General features: G+C 44.7%; 1 protein-coding gene across 2 annotated transcripts in view; it reads right to left on the bottom strand.

Annotated features, from left to right (window-relative positions):
* LOC137435160 (protein disulfide-isomerase TMX3) overlaps positions 1–19,073 on the bottom strand; it is a 65,617-nt gene that overhangs the window by 42,024 nt on the left and 4,520 nt on the right. Inside the window, exons 2-4 of one of the 2 annotated variants that reach the window (XM_068128692.2) lie at positions 15,281–15,332; positions 11,659–11,698; positions 7,625–7,787 (exon numbers count right to left, since the gene is read on the bottom strand). In XM_068128692.2, coding sequence (XP_067984793.2) covers positions 7,625–7,787; positions 11,659–11,698; positions 15,281–15,332 — 255 coding nt within the window. Of the gene's footprint in view, positions 1–7,624; positions 7,788–11,658; positions 11,714–15,280; positions 15,333–19,073 lie in introns of both variants that reach the window. The other variant, XM_068128691.2, reaches the window with a different exon arrangement.

Raw genomic sequence — 19,073 nt, 5'->3', positions numbered from 1 at the left:
AGATGGTGCAAGGAGATTTCAATCCTAACTACCTTCTAAATGACTTTAATACACTTTACACTAGCCGGGGTCTTTCCCTGCAAAACCATTGGCCAACTTACTCGATGCGGTTTTAAGAACCAATTCCCATTGACCAAACTGTGGTGCTTATCAATTTGGGGTCTCACTCCCCCGATTCATCTCCCGGTGCCCTTGCACAATTTCTGGGCTGAGACGTGTAGCTCTCCCAGCAGGTCTACCCACCTGCACACCTCCACCACTGTAGTTGCCACCCGAGCTTACCTAGCTCCTCACCCTAACCTATCTAACTGGGGAAGGCCCCTCCTGGCTCTGTCACCCCTCGGTGCCCTCTCTGGCACTGGGCTACCCGGGTCCGTCCTCCGGATCCTCGGGCCCCATCCACAACTCTAACGGCTCCCAGAGCCCACCTGCGGCCTCACCTGGCCGACATCCTCACAGTGGTGGAGTGTCCATTCAACTACACACACTAACAGGCCACACGCCCAGCCATTTCCACATCACTAATGCACCCATCCAAACTCCATTCTTCCACATGCACCACAGATGCCAATATCCAACCACAATTTACCTGTACCCTCTACCTAACACTTACCCTACCCTCCCCGGGTATTCGTGATGGGGTCCATCTTCCTTTCCCCCATCCACAACTTCGCACCATCCACTCCACTCCACAGTTTCCACCATACTCACTCCACGACTATCCATTCCATACTCCATATATTCCACACTCCATGTATTTCACACAACCATTCTCCATTCACCTGTAGTTGCACACCTGTGCAATCACCTGGTGCCACCTGCACCCTCCTTCCTTCCTGGACCATTTGGGTCAGCACAACACACATCACCATCACTCCCTCATACACTGCTCCATCCACCTGTTCAGTTGCACACCTGTGCAATCACAATTGTTCCTCACTCACTGCTCCATACACTTCCACGCTCAATACACTTTCGATTCTCAACCACACGGCATCATCTTATCTAACTACTCCCCTCTGGAACTTGCGCTTCCCAGTCACCCCTTTAAACTATTGCGCTCCCTCGTCATTATCATCCAACTAATCTACCTGCGTCCCCACTACAGGTATCATTGTCACTACCTAACCTTAGCGTTACCTATGGTCAATCTCTAGGTCCCTACACACGATATCCTAACCCTCCCGGGCTAGTTTTCACTGCCAAACCCCATTGGACTAGTGCTCCTTTGCCCCCGTTTGTGAGGGATGGTGGATTTACCATCCCTTCACATCGGGTATCTCTCACTATTAATTTGGCCCATCCAAATTCCAACTAATCAAAATTTGCCAATCATCTGCCAATCATCACTCTGCCAATCCTTGCCAATCATCAAATTTTGCTTTTCAATTTCGGGTCCAAAACACTATCCTCATCACAGTCTACTCACTAGAGCCTCTCGGTGCGCCAATTCATCTCTAAAGCCCGGCTTCGCACAGCCGAGCAATGAATGCGGGTTGCTTGGTGCCGGCGGTTGGATACGTCCGGCCTTCGGTGCAGGGACGGGGGATTACCCGGGCCGAGATCCCACGCACCATCTCGGCACGGAGCCGTCCAATGGCCCGATCTCGCCCTGCCGGAACGCCTCAACAAAAAGGGGTCGCCATGACGACCCTTCTTACTGGGCCGCCCGTTCCGCCTAGCGGAGCACTGACGCGGCCGTTCAGAGCGCGGCCCGGCGTGGATCGCGTACGGCGGTTCTTTCGAAACCGCCGCGGTCACGATCCCCTCTGGTCCCCGTGGCACACGAAGCTGCCCGGCACGCACCGAAGGCCCGCTTCGGCTATAAGTCGCTCTAACCGCTAACCCGGTTAACGTTGATGCTCCACTTGCATGCTTACACCCCGCAGCCCGTTCCTTGCTCACACGTCCAGCTGTCTCCATGCTCCTCGTCATTGCACCTTCTCTTACACACCCAGGTACACTCATTCCGCTCACAGACTTGGTCACACACCTGACCACCGCACACCTTTGCACACACTCGTCGTTCGCACACCTCACCAACACACCTCTTTGCGCCCCCTCCTCGGTCACCTCCTCTGTGACAACCACGGGTGTGCACTCACTTGCACACCCAATCACGTGCCTCACTACCAACTCCAGTGTGCATTCCCATACGCGCTCTACCATTCCAGGTGTGCATCCTTCCATTCCAGGTGTACATCCTCTCGCACCTGCCACAACCAACTCACGCTCCATGTCACTCTTACTACTTTCACCACCACTCTCGGTCGCGCATTCACCCTCGCTCCTGACAGCGCACTCTTTCCTCATGCACCCGTCCGTTACACACCTTTTTCGCGCATCCTTTTGCGCACACTCTCCCATTACACCCTCCGTAACACTCACCACAGGTGTGCATGCTTCCGTCACATCCCTTGTAACACTCCCCACCCCGCGCTTCCATGTGCCCCCCCGCACACGCGCTACGACCAACTTACTCTCGACAGCACACTCACTCCTCGGCGCGCACTTTTTCCTCACACACCCCATGGTCGGACATTCTCGCACACCTCCTCTTTCGCACTCCGTACCTGTCGCACACTTCACCAGAGGCCTCTCACGAACACCCGGGTCCAAACCAACCCCCAAGCCGACTGAAGCTCCCCTCACACCATATCCATTGCCGCGTATATCGCCACTCACCTCGGCACCTCGTCTCCGCACCTCCTTCGCCACCTGCAAACTCTTTATTTGGTTAGCAAGCACACCATCACGATTTGAGCACCGACATTGTACATATTCCATTACTTCCTCCTTTATCTCCCTCTTAGTTTCCCTCCGTCTCTTCTTAATTTCACTCACCCCCTCTTCCACTTCCTCTAACTTTTGCTTCACCTCTTTTATTTCCCGGTGCGTCTCCTCAATTTCGTCCTCTAACGCCACCTTGACCGTTTCTATATGCGTCCTCACCTCCCGGTCCTTCGTCTCCATTGCCTCCGTCACCTCGTCCAACCTCGTTGTCAGTCCCTCACGTACCATCTGACATTCCCTCTTCGTCGCTATTAAGTCATTTTTGAGTTCTTTTTGTGTCGCTTTTAACCCTCCTAGTACCGCAGTGTTCTTTTGTACCTGCTCCACTAGTTCCGTCTGTCCCACCGTCAGCTGTTCCACCTCCTGCGTCAGGTCTTCTATGCCCCCTTGTAACTTTGCCGTCCCATTTCTCACCTCTTTCTCCATACGCTTCTCACCTCGCTTTACCTCCTCGCGTACCCCCGAGACCTCCTCGCTTACACCTCGTCTTATTTCCTCCCCCATCTCCTCCATCTCTTTGGTAGATGCCGCCCTCATCTGTTCCAATTCATTCCTCTGAGCATCCAATTTACCTTCCAACCCGATTTTCACCTCCTCTATCTGGTTCCCCATCTGTTTGATTTCCCGGGCGGATTGCTCCCCTATTGCCCGCAATTTGCCTTCCATCCTATCTTCTAGCCCCGTTAACCCATTCTTTACCTCTTTTATCCCGTTGTCTAACCCCTCAAATTTATTGTCTAACCCCTCAAATTTATTGTCTAACCCCTCCAATATTGCCCCCATACTGTTTTCCAAACCTCCAATTTGGTTTCCCATTTTCTCCCCCATTCTGTTTTCCAAACCTCCAATTTGATCTCCCAATCGCTCAATTTGGCTCCCCATACTCATCTGTACAGCTGCCTGCAGCTGCGCATTGAGGGCCTGCATGTCAATCCCTCCCACTTGTGCAGCGGGTGCGGCCGCCGTAGCCATGTGCGAGGCGCCATTTTGCGCGCCCGCAACCTCGTGCGCGAGGGCGCCATCTTGCGCGGCTGAAACCTCCTCAACCACATCATCATTTCTCTCCGCCATTTCTTCCCCCCGGTCCTGGGTTACCCCTAACCCCTCTTCTATTTCCCCCACCGGCATCCGATCACCTTGACCAGCCATGGTACGATTTCCAAATTTAAGATTTTAAATAAAACAAAATTTTGGGCCAATCGTAATTTTGAGCGCGCTATTCGCGCTTCAGGTCCGAATCCCACTCCTGGCACCAATTGTTACGGAACCCAACGTCGGCCTATGGTTCCGCTTCGAGGGGGGATTAAGCCCCTCGTCTGTTACGGACCGACGTGGTCCCGGGGGTATGACGCCACGCCCGGTCGGCGCTGGATAGGGTTTTAGGCCCACAAGTCCTATGACCTAAATACCAGCGCTTCCCAGTACGCGAAGGAACACCCCCCGCTCACGGCCACAGCGTAATGGATGTTGCGCCGAGCGAAGCGAACCGCGGCGTGGGCCGTTTACCAAGAATAGACCCGATCCTGAAACGTTGGCCAAATCGTGCCACAGATATTCAATGAGGGAAAAGACAAAGACGACACGGATGTGAAGAAGAGGAAGACGAAGGCAAAAAGGTTTGAAATACGACTATTATTTATTACTATTTACAGGACCAAAATAACCAAGGAAGAAGGAAAGATAACAAAATAAAGACAGAAGGAATCAAGGAGACACAGTGCAATGCTAGCTTACCTACAGTCTTAATTAATACCCAGGACAGAACAAACAAAAGGCAGACTCACACGAATGGGGAATGGAGGCAGGAGTGAATGGCTGGACAGGGAGGAAGGTTCAGCTCGGACCAGAGGACGGCCGGGCCGGGAGGGAGCAGCCGCCGCCCTTCCTCAACAGCAACGCTGCCGTCAACGCTCAAGCTGCGGCGGTCAAAGCTGCGATGGTTCAAGCTGCTGCGGTTCAAGCTGCTGTGGTTCAAAGCTGCTGTGGTTCAAAGCTGCTGTGGTTCAAGCTGCTGTGGTTCAAGCTGCTGTGGGGCATCCCTCTCTCCTCTCCTGGATCACGCAGCTTGGTGTCTCTCTCTGAAGCTCCTTTTTGTGTAACTCTTAGAACTCAATGGTTCGCTCTCCGTGCTTTCTCAGGACTCCTCTCCCAAAGGCTTCCGCGCGCGCTTTTTATAACCCCGCGGGCGATCAAGCCGCCGGCCTCCAGAACACGCCCATCGGTGAGCTCGCCTCGGCCCTGATTGGTCGGCACGGGCTCTCTGGCTCCACCCTTGATGACGATGGGTGGGCACGCCCTTCTTCTCCGAGTGGGAGCACATGGGCAATGGCGGCGAATGCAGTTGGCAATAGAGGCTTTGTGAATGAAAATGAAAGGGGATCTATCTATTTGAATTCGGTGCAATGGAGTATTAATTAATGGAAGACACAGCCTTAACCTACATAGAATAAGGAAATAACTACCAACAAGCAGAGAATCTATGATTGGCTAACGTGATTGTTTATGACCTAATTACAGGATGCCCTTTTGACCTTTATACACAACTGGAGGAAGGAGGGCGATATTTTTACAACAATAAGAAAACACAATCCTCATATCCACAACAATATGTTTTTTTGTGTACGTCCAGCTGCTTTTTGCATGGCTGGTGAAAGATGTGTTTTATAAATGTGTCAGGCTCGCGGCTCGTGAAATTATTATTTTGCCCTGAAAAACCGCGAATTCGCGGAACATGGCCGCGAAAAGGGGGAAAAACTGCAGTTTCGCAGAACACGGCCGCAAATAGAAAAGCAACCGTGAATTTGCGGGACATTTTCTGCGAATCGAGAAACATGTCGCATTTTATCAACCACAAATATACAGATTCCGCAAATAGCGGAACCGCGAATAGCGGGGTCCGACTGTATATCGTGTGAGTGTGAGATAAGGATGGTTACCTAAAATGTCTCGCAAAGCTTCTCAAATAAGCCAAAAATACCTGGAAATGTATCTGAGAGTAAGGGGTGTGCCTCTGCACAACGAAAGAGTGGGAGAACTATCTCAGCTCACCGAAGGGGTATACAGACCAACCTGTCCTGCAAACTCCCGATTATGAGGGCCAATGCAAGGCCCGAGGAGATGGGTGTATGCTACCCAAATCCCCGATGGATCACTACCAGTGGGTCGACTTTGAACCTCGTGGAAATGCCTCCTGTGAACCTGACAGGCTTGGTGATTATTTAATGGATGTCTACAATTCCTATGATAGGTGGCAAAATATTGGAAAGATGATGCTGTGTGTCATTACCAAATAACATTAAAGAACTCTTTGAGAAAGGACATCTTCACAACATGAAAATACACAAAGCTTATGTATCTGGATTGAGAAGGACCTATATGAGGTTTGTGAATGCAGAGGGTAAGACCAACATCAACTTTTAAAACGATATTTAACACTAATCATGTTTAAGGGGGTGGGAGGAGGGGTGGAAGATTTGAGTGCTGTTATAAATGCAGTATATTGTTTGTTTCGTTCCAGGGAGACAAGATAAGTTGTACTTGATTTTTACATCTAGTGTGTGTGTGTGTGTGTGTGTGTGTGTGTGTGTGTGTGTGTGTGTGTGTGTGTGTGTGTGTGTGTGTGTGTGTGTGTGTGTGTGTATGTGTGACTGCCGCCACTCGCTTGTATCATCAGGAAATGGTACGAACTCGACACGTTTCATCGACGGATAATTATTGTACTTCATATGTTTTTGAGAGTATCAACACCAGAAGGCAGTATTCTTTGCAGGCCAACTTTGATAAACAAACAAAATAACTCACACCCCAAATCATCAGTTCCCCCGGGCACAATTATCACATCTCAAAAACAAAGCAACAAAATTTCACAAAACCCCCAGAGATTCCAACCGTAATTCACTCTGGACCAAGCGTCACTACTTCTGGTGTTGGGCTGGAATCCCTGGTGTTGGGCTAGCGGCTAGGGTGCCGGCTTAGGATCCTAGGATCCTGGGTTAGAATCCCGGTCAATTGCTGAATTAACGCCTGGGGGGTTGACTCAGCCTGTCATCCTTCCGAGGTCGGCTAATTGAGTACCAGTTCACTGGTAATTCCCTGCTTGTCGTTAAAGGCGGCAAAAAGGGTTGGCGTCAGGAAGGGCATCCGGCCGTAAAACATTGCTTCAAAAAGGGGACCGAAAAACAACAACAACCACAGTTCCCGAAAAAGGCCAACCCCCGCTTGCGGGAAAAATGGCCTCTAAAGGTGGGTTTTTTTTTTTTTTTAATGTTTTTGAGAGTCTGATATGCATCCAGGAACAAAACAATTATGGTTAACCACTCTGAAATTACCAATGTTTCGTTTAAATGCTGAAAATTATGTTAAAAATACGACTTGACTTACTGATTTTTCTCCAGCAAAGGCAGGTTAAAAGTTCCCTAGATGGTGGAAGCGAGTTACTAGAAGCGCACATAGCGTATGCGCTTAAGGCCTCATTAGCATCCATAAGTCATTTTGAAAGTCCCGTGTTGTATATCGTATATATTCATAAGTAAAACCTCGGAGGTCATTCAACAATGGCAGTGAAAGTCTAAACGATTCTAATCAATCTGGTTTAGTAAGCTCATATCATGGATATTATTCTAGTTTTAATCAGGAAAATTGTGTGTTAAAAAAAGAATATTGTATCCAAAAAGCTAAACGTTCTCAAATACTTTATCTAAATCATTTAATTCAAAACAAAAAGTGAAAATCAATAACGATGTTAATTTTTAATTTTAGAAGTTATAGCAAGCTTAAATCCACGTCGGGTTTCATTACAATTCTTTAAACACATTTTGGAGACACGACGTACAGGAAAAGTGAATTGCATCCATCTTGCCGACATGAATAACTGTGACTTCCTCCCTCATCACATTTTCCCCTGGCTCCTCCTTGGCCCAGTCACTCAGCTCATGTTCCACTTCTTCCCAGAGGGGTTGCAGCTCTCGACACAAGTGACACCATGGTGCATAGAACTGAGAGGAAGCAAAAATGGGGATGCTTTTACAAACGTAACCATTGTATTAAAGCTATCAAACAAACCTGCTGCTTTGATAAACCGACGGTTCAGTATATCTGACACCTGCATGTCTGAATGCTGGACTCATCTTCTCATATAGAATTATCATGGCCTCAACATACCTATAAACGTTCCAGGACTACTATTTTACCACAAAACAATCGAAGAAGTCAAGCTGGTGATATATTTAGAATCAGTATACGAATGTTCATGGGAATCTCTACAATGGCAGTACAATCCTCATAATGTCAACCATATGTGTCAACACAAAAACGCTCTTCTACCGAAAAGCCCTGGATACTAAGTTGACCGTGAGTCACTACTTGGTCAAGAGTGGTGTTTTCACGCATGCAGACCGTTCACAGATGAATGAATGAATCAACAATTGGCATGAATGCATCCAATGATTGAATGATGTAATGAATAAATAAATAAATAAAATACGAATCAACTTGAAATGCAACAATGAATCTCAAGAAACTTGCAATCAAAGGGAGACATAACTGACTTGAAAACCAGCATCGGAAATGAAATACAATTGCCTGAAGAAACGAAATGTGAACAATTAACGACAAACTTGGGATGAAGATAAAACGCAATTGTCCCGAGAAAAACGTCGATGAAAACTCAATGCAATTGATTTATGACAAATAGCATTTTTCAACATGTACTCGTATTTACCTAGCTTATTATCACATTTCATGAGGTGGTAACTAAAGATTTAGAAAAATGAAGGCTAGTCCCAACATGTACCAAGTGGTCAAAATTAACCAATCAGCGTTTTGAAAATTACCCAATCAAAAGTTACTGAAAATAAAGTTGAAAATCGACAAAACTCTTTCATGTCGACAAATAACATTGCTCACGATTTATATGTAAATTTTGTTCATATTCGTTCAATTTAACGTACAAGTTCAGTCCAGAGTTTGTTTTGTTTTTTTTCCCCATCCCCACCACTCTTTGGTTAAAATGTCGGATCCACATGCTGATGCAAGTGGGGAGAAAATAGACTCCAAAAGCAAGACCCGGCTCACTGACAAGTAATGACCCAGTCTATTTTGACTCTTTCGTATTACCAATGTATTATTCTGCTATAATATTAGTCTGTCTCCAAATAATATTGTATCAGTCATCCATTGCACTCGTAAATATCAGTGTTATACTTTACCTCCCCCAGCTTTTAGCACATCTTTGACACCCTTTAGTTGATATGGCCTATTGTGAGATAAGGCCATCAGATTCCTCCTGATGACTCCAACTTTGTCTTTTTGCTTTCCTCCTGATACTCCAGTGCTGTATTTGGTGAATATTTGATTTATTTTGTATACCAAGTTGAGGCTCGTAGAAAAGCTAACACATAGAACATATAATAAAGGGAGCAGGAGACAAGAAGGGGAGAGAGAGGGAAGCACAACAACAGTAGAGAACAGGGATATGATACTCAAATGATACTCCCGATACTCCAGTGTCAGTTATTTTATTTGGTCATACAAGAATATGTGTATTTGTATAGATTGTTCCACCAATGTCTGACATAACTGGGTTGTCAATTCGATGAAAAATCAAATGTAAGATCAGATACTGCATTTTGAGTCATAAGAAGGAACCCGAATAACTAAAGTGAAAATATGGAATCATCAGGAGGAACCTGGATAGGATTAGGATTTCAGCCGCTGCTCCACAACCCTCAAACCCATCCAAGTGCAGCCATGTGAGCCTTACAGATATTTTGACAGGTGGAAAAATATTTTCCATATATGAGCTGTTTGTATTGGCAACACATCTGGCTGTGACATTCATTCAAATGCGTCATCCCAAATGTTATGTCTCCCTAAACCTTAATAATAGACGTGGTATCATTGACAAACTTCAATCATGGCACAATATTCTCCAAGCTCTTGAATGCACTTCCTCCAGTGGTCAAAAAACTGTATTTGATCCCCCAAAAAGAACCTTTCCTTCTGAAGTATCCTTAATGCAGTGGATATAGTTCTGCATATCTCCTCTTCATGCCAGAAGGGATCAAACAATGACCGAACAGTTCTCAGGTGCAGACAAGTGTTTGGAAGAATGGCCAAAAAATGTACTCGTGCGTTTATTGTGCATCTTTCTTCTGCATCGACATGATTAATTCATTAGCAAGAGTATGGAAGTCTTCTTTACTGAAACTTACCACAGCCGCATCATTAGTAATAGATAGTTATTTTAATTCCTACGGCAAAACAAATCCTTTGAGAAACTTCATATTTACCAGAAATTTCAGTACATAAATAATGAGACAGTATAAAGGTAATTTTGCATTCATACACACCTTTTACTTTAAAAGTTAAAGGTGGGGTAATATAATTTTTTCGATGAGCCTCATTGCTCAGTTTTATTAGCACTGAGGAAGCGCCTCTAGCGAATGACTTCCAGCCAGTGTAACGCGAATTCCTGTCACAGGAATTCTGAGATCATATAAGTGTGACGTGGCAGTTCCTGATTGGTTCGTGTTGGGGAACCCCTTCTCGCTGCCGACGTGACGTAAATTCACGCACGCGCACTGGTGAAGCGCGAGATTCGGCCCAAGGTTCTTATTATTATTATTATTATTTTTGTATACAAGATCGAGGCTCGAACCATGATCGAGGCTCGAAATTCCATGCCCGAACCTCAGCGCAATCCAAGAGGATTCATTGCTTGTTTATTTTGTTACCCACAAAATAAATTGCCAAACAAGTAGAACACTGTACACATTTATGTCCATTTGAAATAATTATGGCTTTGGAGTGTGGTGTGGATTGAAGAAAATCTCTTGATGCTTTACATTTATAGTGAACCAGTTTCATCACCATGTCCTACGTTCTTCTGTGTGCTGTCACTTGTCATAACATCTGAGCTGTTCATGCAATTAATACTCATTTATAAACTATATTTGTTTTAAAACAAAACCGTGTTCACATTATTCATGTGCCCTTTCAAGAATGTACCTACAAAACACAAAAGGTGAAAATCAACACAACACACTTATTATCAAGGTTCCCAACCATCATCATTTTGTCTGTCTGTTAATATTTATGAATTGTATAATTTCTGTACAGAGATAATATAGTAGCATCATTTGATCTCATTATATATATATATATATATATATATATATACAGACTTGGCATTTAATATGGAATATTTTTTTTGTGGGGGTGAATTTACTTTTCACGATGACCTAGAACCAAAAGTTCATTGGAATTATGTTGAAATTATTCTAGATTTTGTTAATGTGACCTTTAAAAGAAACAAAAACCACATTTGACATTTGACAAAAACCACTGATACCCTATTTCGCGCTGTCCGGAAGGGACGTCATAGGCCTCGGGTCGCGCCTGGTCAGTCAAAGACAAGGGGACTAATCCCCCCTTGGTAAGGGGAGAAGGCCGGAGACAGGTAGGTAGATCTGAATAGGTAGGTACTCGACTGTCGGGATAGTGAATCTACCTGTAATAAGTTATGTGTGTTAGTCGATTTGTCGGGGTAAGTGTATACCTGTGACATACAAGGATGTATATATACACAAGACACAATGGAACAACCTGTAAAGTGGAAAGCACACAATGTTGGCTCAGGACTGCCCCTCTGTGACTTGAATGTGCTATTAACAACCAAGAAACATTATGCAGAGTTTACTGTGAACCTTGCTTCTCTCCCCTAAAGCAATCTTTTACCAAAACCTTTGAGAAAATAAATTGCAAAGGTACGTACACCAAAAGTCCTGACTAAATCTAAGATTATAAAATCAACTGTTAGAAATAATTGAACAAGTTGAATGAAATGAATGAGAAACTAAAACTTACATAGACAAGCCATATTTGGTCCTTCCTTTGCTCGTGCAGCCTAAAAGGTACAAATCTGAGTTTGATCAAAGGAAAACAATACATAAGAAACAGGTAATCATAATAATAATGATAAAACAACAAAGCTCAATACAAAACACTTGCTCAACAGTCAGAATCCCTGAGAAGCTTTGATCAATACTTGAATGGAACACACAAACGTTCATATGCCGATACAATTCACAAGCATGTTATTTTAATTATATATGTCAATGACATTTTTACGAGATAATGAAACAGGATAATGCAAATACGAGTAATACACAATCTACTGTGACACAAATAGGGGACAAGATTGTGGTAACTCTGAGAGAGAAGTAGGGAAGAAGAAAACAGTTTCAGGAGAGACAAGTAATAGTAATCTGAGTGAAGGGCACAACATGATAGTGTCATGAGGTGGGTGGGGGAGTTGTGGAAAAGGAGAGGTAAAACATTCCATCTTTTTTGCGTATGTTTGAACACAGGAAGATGCAGAAACATTGAAGTTGTGAAAATGTTTTGTTATTTTGTAATCCCTTTCCAAAAGCAATGGTGTCAGCTTGCAATTCAAACTACTGCACATATCGTCTCACTTCATAGGTTTTCATGTCTCGATTCTGAAGATAATGTCCCTCATCAATGCATTTCATCTTCACGAATCTTATATCCTCGAGTTCCTGCAATGCGAGTCCTATTTTGGTGCACATTTCCTTTAAAATAACACCACAGAAAGTAATATTGATGGTTAGATCAGTCGTAGGATGGAAGGGTCTGCTTACTCACCTTTGAGCTGTCTATTTTGGGTTTGAATATCGGCCCAGCTGTAAACTGTCATCCTGGTGCTTCACAGGCAGGGTGAGGCATCAATATGTGTGTGCCATCCCTCAGATGGACATTATACGTGGTGTTTCATCTTCTACTAGCAATTAGTTGGTGGACGATAAAGATCCTACAGTGTCCATCGCAAAGAGGAGACTATTGTTGGCATCCTGGCTAAATTCCAAATGCCTGCCCTGACTATTACTGGGAAAACAAAGGCAAACCATCCAGTGTAAACCTTGCTGTGGGACTGCTTTGTCAGCACCCAACCTGCCATTGGGCAGAACAGGAGAAACAACGGTTAGAAGACTTCATGGACCATGTCACCAAACCTAGAGCTGATATGACCACTGAAGTGTTCTAGCTCTTCCCTGAGCCTCCACGATGTTAATATAAAAAAAAAAAAAAAAGGGTGGTGCCGACAATTCAGCAATTCATGGGCTGTATGGGATGTGGCCCTGTCCTGTTGAAAATAAATGTTCTTCAAACATTTGAACATGATGTTCAGGAGTGACATTGCAAGTGCACACTCTATAATGTTCAAAAAAAGTATGGTCCTATCTATATATTACTACTGTACTTTTGTTAACAGCACAACAACCAACCCACGGAGACGTTTTTGGTAAAGCTATTGGGGATTTTCTGAGCCCCAAGAGCTGCAGTTGCACTCGTCCCAAAGTTTGTCTCAACAGCCGGTCGACAATATGCTCATTATCCTAAAACTAGGGCATTGCCCGTACTATATCTATATCTAAAATTATATCCCCCCCCCCTCTATTTACATGAAATGGTTTGGTCCAAAGCGAACGGCTTCCGGAGTTTGGTAAAGAAATCGCCATCGCGTGCACAAACGCGCAGGAAAGCGAATGAATCGCAAATTCGTTTTTATTAGTTTTAAAACATAGTTTAATGCCAACATAGTTTGCAAACGTGAAATAAATGAATACGCTCTCAAATGTGCCATCCGAGGCAGAGTGTGTCCGCCACGTTCGGCACACGCGATAGTTCGCTGCTCTCTGATTGGTTGAATCGTTTTTTGGACATAGCTCGGTAAGTAATTGTCCGATTAATATGAAACCTTGAAAAGGCACATCCTCGGGTCCCCAGCAATATACCTGGCAAGTTAAAAGTATATCGGACCCGTGGTTGTCGAGAAACAGCGGTCACAGACAAACGTACAAACAGAGATTACTGGAATTATAGATAGACTAGGGCATTGCCCGTACTATATCTATATCTAAAATTATATCCCCCCCCCTCTATTTACATGAAATGGTTTGGTCCAAAGCGAACGGCTTGCGAGTACGGTGACAATCCCCCCCCTCTATTTACATGCAATGGTTTGGTCCAAAGCGAACGGCTTCCGGAGTTTGGTAAAGAAATCGCCATCGCGTGCACAAACGCGCAGGAAAGCGAATGAATCGCAAATTCGGTTTTATTAGTTGTAAAACATAGTTTAACGCCAACATAGTTTGCAAACGTGAAATAAATGAATACGCTCTCAAATGTGCCATCCGAGGCAGAGTGTGTCCTCCACGTTCGGCACACGCGATCGTTCGCTGCTCTCTGATTGGTTGAATCGTTTTTTGGACATAGCTCGGTAAGTAATTGTCCGATTAATATGAAACCTTGAAAAGGCACATCCTCGGGTCCCCAGCAATATACCTGGCAAGTTAAAAGTATATCGGACCCGTGGTTGTCGAGAAACAGCGGTCACAGACAAACAGACGTACAGACGTACAGACAGAGATTACTGGAATTATAGATAGATGAAGAAAATGCAACATAACCTTACAGTCGCCTCTTTTGTCACCGGCTGAAAGTGCCCAGGCAATCAGAAGCTTCTGTCGATGCAAATCAAGGTCCTTTGTGAGTATTCTTGTATTCTTATTCATTATCTCATTCATTCATTCATTCTCTTTCTCTCTCTCTCTCTCTCTCTCTCTCTCTCTCTCTCTGGAAAGCAGCAGTACCGCCGATGCAATGCCCCCTGCTGGTTAGCTTTGCAAAGCCTTATACACTTTGCGAACGTTACTGTGGGACCGTGGCAGACAGGATGCCCGTTTAACGTCCATCCGAGGGAGGGTACACACGTTAATGAACCACCCTGCCTGTGAAACACCAGGACGGCAGTTTATAGCTGGTTTGGGATTCAAACCCAGGCTAGGCAGCTGAGAGGCGAATGTGCGTATCTGTAGGCCATCTAGCCAGCCCAGCATTCTTATTACAGATTCCTTGTTCACTAGAAGTGTGGATGAGAGTCAGCATACAGACCTACCTGGGATCATCACTGCTAAGCGCATATTCTCCATTACCTCGGGTGTACAGGTAATGTGTGACCTACCATTCACTTTGAAAAGTTATCACATTGCACCGAATGGTATTTGCAGACTGAGTTTCATTCACATGGAAATCAAGTTTGAATACTCTCTGAGCTTGAGCAATTGAGCCAATGGCAAAGAACATATCCACGACGGCAGATCTTTCTCTGACAGTGCAACAATAAATGTCTTCAAAATATGAAGCTCTTATCTGAAAATGAAGAAATGACTATGCCCATGCATGAACACGATTAACACCAGTGATAGTTTCAATGCTTCTGTGTCTCACTGCTTATAGAAGGCAGATTGCTAAAGAGGGATGCAACCTGGAAATACGGTGATTAGTGGAGGATAATAACACACAATGAAGGGAAAGAACAGTGGAATGGGTGGGGCGTGGGAGGCATGGGAGGAGTGTGTCTCATTATTATTGATAATGTTCCGTGTTTGCTTCAAAAACATACGTTTCATTCAATTCAATGACTTCCATCGATACACTCACAGCAAGCAGTCCAACTGGAGGGAAGGGAGAAAGGGGAAAAAAACGGATATATGAAGATGTAAATATTACGAGGAAGAAGAAGAAAGTTAAATTTCAATTTCCTAACCTGAGGACCATGAAGGGTTGTGCACATCTAATGCAAATCAATGTAGTTCAGTAGGAGGGCTTGAGTTATTAAATCAAGACCACAGTCACATATGGAGTCACATTACATAGAGGCAGAAAAAATGTATTGTCCAAGATTTCTTAATGTTTCTCCCAGCACTATGTAAATTTAATTAATAAACCAAATATCAAGAAAATCGAATCTAGAGCCAGATATTAAAATCCTGCTGTTGGCTTAACCGTTAGGGTGGCTGGCTTGGAATCTTAGGGTCCCAGGTGTGAATCCCGGTCGGCCGTTGAATTAACACCAGGGGGGTTGACTCGGCCTGTCATCCTTCCGAGGTCGGCGAAATTATAATACTAAATGATAAATGATAATGCACTGGTATTATAGGGGCACTGCATCAGTCGCACAACCGCACCCTCAGCCAATGATGCTACCTGCAGTCCTGTGCTACATTCGAAAGAAGAAGAAGAAGCCACACGTTCTCCTTTGCCCTCATTACTATCTTCCTCCGTCCATTGGCTCCACTAGGTTTCTACTTGATGAAACTCCAGTAACTTGCGAGGCCTTCATTGTACATTGCTATTTGAACTCATTTTATTCCATCTGTTCAACAACCAATCGAATTCAACTGTAACTCTCAAATTTGAAATAGTTTGACAATTGCACATTTTTGTCGAATGATAATACTTCCTACTCATGATCATTTCACGCAACCAGTGACAAATCCAGCATCAATTCCCCACTTCTATAATGTCTGTGTCGTTAAGCCGTGTAATACTGGCTTCCACCTGGTGGCACTATAAAACAACACGACAGGCATTTTAAAGGCCATTTTCCCTGCTAGAGCGGGGGTTAGCCTTGCGGTCCCCATGACAATCTTCTCCATTTTGCCCTATTTTCTGCATCTCTCCTTGTTAACCCCCTTGCCCGCATTTCTTCTTCCACCATCTTTAGCCAAGTCTTTCTCGGTCTTCCCCATCCACTTCTTCCTTCTACATTCATTTCCATCACTCTTCTCAACCAGTCACTTTCATCCTTCCTCAACACATGACCAAACCATCTCAACCTGTTCCTCTTCACAGCATCAATCACAGGCTCTATTCCCATCATCTTTCGCAATTCATCATTTGTCTTCCTCTCTCTCAATGATACTCCACACATCCACCGAACCATTCGCATTTCCACCCTTTCCAACCTTCGTTGCTGCTCTACGTTCATTACCCATGTCTCGCTCCCATAAATCATAACACTTCTCACACATGCAGCATACACCTTTCCCTTCAGCTTCAACGACACTCCCCTCCTATCAGCACGCCACTCAGTTCCCGAAACTTCTTCCATGCACATCTCACTCTAGCAACCGTTGCCGAGTCTGATCCACCTTCTCCATTCAGCATGTCTCCGAGGTAGCAAAATGTTTTCACACCTTCCAGCTTCATGCCGTTTCCAAGATCCAACTCAACATTTCCTCCATCTGCAGCTCCCTCTGTGCACACCTTACACTTGAATGTAGCTGCCACACTGGTTAATGACCCTCTCAGACCACTACATTTTTGATGAACCCACTCAGCGCACATTGTACATTGAATGGAGTTCACTCCGACACCCTTCCTGCACACAGCACATGGCCACTTCCCAGTTCTTTCCACCTCCCCACATGCTTTACCACTTGCCATCACCTTCGTCTTTCCTATATTCACCTTCAGACCTTTTGTCTCCATACATTCCTTCCAGTTGTTCATCTTTTCCTTCAGTCCATCCATACTTTCTGCAATCAACACCAGATCATCTGCATACAACAACTCCCACGGTAAACCCTCCTTTACGGTCTGAGCCAGCACCTCCATCACAGCTACAAATAGTAGTGGACTTAGTACCGACCCCTGATGCACTCCCACCTTCACCTCAAACTCACCACTGTTCCCGTCCTTCGTCCTTACAGCTGTGCACGCTCTTTTGTACATTGCCATCACAACTCTGATCAACCATTCCTCCACTTCTAACATGGTGGCATGGTGGCACTATATGATACACATTTACAAAGAGAGAATTGGAGAGCTCCCCCACCATGAAACCTAGGGTTATGAATTTGTTTTTCTTTACCCCCTAAATCCTTCCAATGCACTGCTCAAATACAACCACCAGTTTTCAACTCATTCCATCCAGTTCATAAACGTCAAACAAGCAAACAAACAGACACTTCTCAAATTGCATACAGTATGACTGCTCAACCAAGCCATTTTTGCTTGCTCCATTACAGATTGTATCCTAGCTTTTCCAGACATCTTGCCGATAATAAGGCATGAAAGCAAAAGTTCCCCCAATAATGTGAAGAACATTCAGAGTGAATTTGCAGAGATTTCAATGAGAGCTATCTGCTCTGTACTGGCAAAAGTATCAGATCAGGAGTAGGAGTCACCCTGTCGACACATCTCTCCGGCAATACGGGACTTTCAAAATGATGCTAGTGTCGAAGTAATTTCATTTCCTTCCATTTTAATTTGGCCTTGCATTCTTTTAGAACAGAATATAGGTCGATGTTCTCTCAAATGTGTTATTGTATCTCATATGCAAAGCCAACTTGCATTTTCCATATGAAATGAACACAAGAATTCTTGTCTTATAGTGTAATGGCCTCCACAACTGATAAGGGTGAACCTTGAGGGGATTGGTGTGATGCTATGAGCATGTGTCTAAACCCTCTGGGCAAGCTCCCAGCGGAGATATCTTATCTTTCCTTTGCGCTAACCCCTGTGTATATAAACAGGATGTGCTGGTAAATATATTTTGAGAAAGCACCCGGCCAATTTCGTGCCCTCCTATTTTTCCGCATGTGTAACTGCTCCGTAATAAAAACGGCTCGTATTCTCAAGGGGTTTGTCCTAAGTTCTTCTCAGACAAGCGGACATCGAGCCACGATACTAGTAACAGTAATCAAAATGATGCCGCCCCAGAATGCACATGCGCAGAAACTACAGGAAACTGCCGTGCTGGGGGTGAAATTAAGTATTTTAATGTGTACGAGATCAGTGTTTCCTGAAATAGCTCACAAAGCTTCTAAAGTAAGCTGAAAATACTTGGAAATGTACCTGAAAGAAAGCGATGTGCTTCTGCACAACAAAGGACTGGAATGATTTTCAATTTTGCTTGACTTTAAAAAAAATCTTGCCAGACAGGCAGACAAGCAAAATATATATATCTCAAGACTGGTGTTGGCTTAGCGGTTAGGGTGCCGGCTTGGGATCCTAGGATCCTGGGTTCGAATCCCGGTCGATCGCTAAATTAACACCAAGGGGGTTGACTCAGCCTGTCATCCTTCCGAGGTCGGCAAATTGAGTACCAGCTTGCTGGGATGAATGATCCCGGTGTGTACCCTGGTTTAGAATAGGTACACCGTATCCCTGCGCATCGTAAGAGGCGACTAAGGGTTGGCGCCAGGAAGGGCATCCGGCCATAAAAACATTGCCTCAAATAGGGAACCATGATTGTCATGGGGCCCGCAAGGCTAACCCCTGCTCTAGCGGGGAAAATGGCCTTAAAACGATCATTCATATTCATTCATTCATTCATTCAAGACTGTCTTGGAATTCTTTTTGACTTATTAAATGTCTTATCTTTTGCAAAAAAAAAAATTGTGTCTTTA

The sequence above is a fragment of the Myxine glutinosa genome, chromosome 9 (assembly GCF_964187855.1).
Source record: "Myxine glutinosa chromosome 9, kmMyxGlut1.1, whole genome shotgun sequence".
Classification (NCBI taxonomy): Eukaryota; Metazoa; Chordata; class Myxini; order Myxiniformes; family Myxinidae; genus Myxine; species Myxine glutinosa.
The sequence above is the reverse complement of the archived record's forward strand: the minus strand, read 5'-3'. Positions and strand labels throughout refer to the sequence as shown.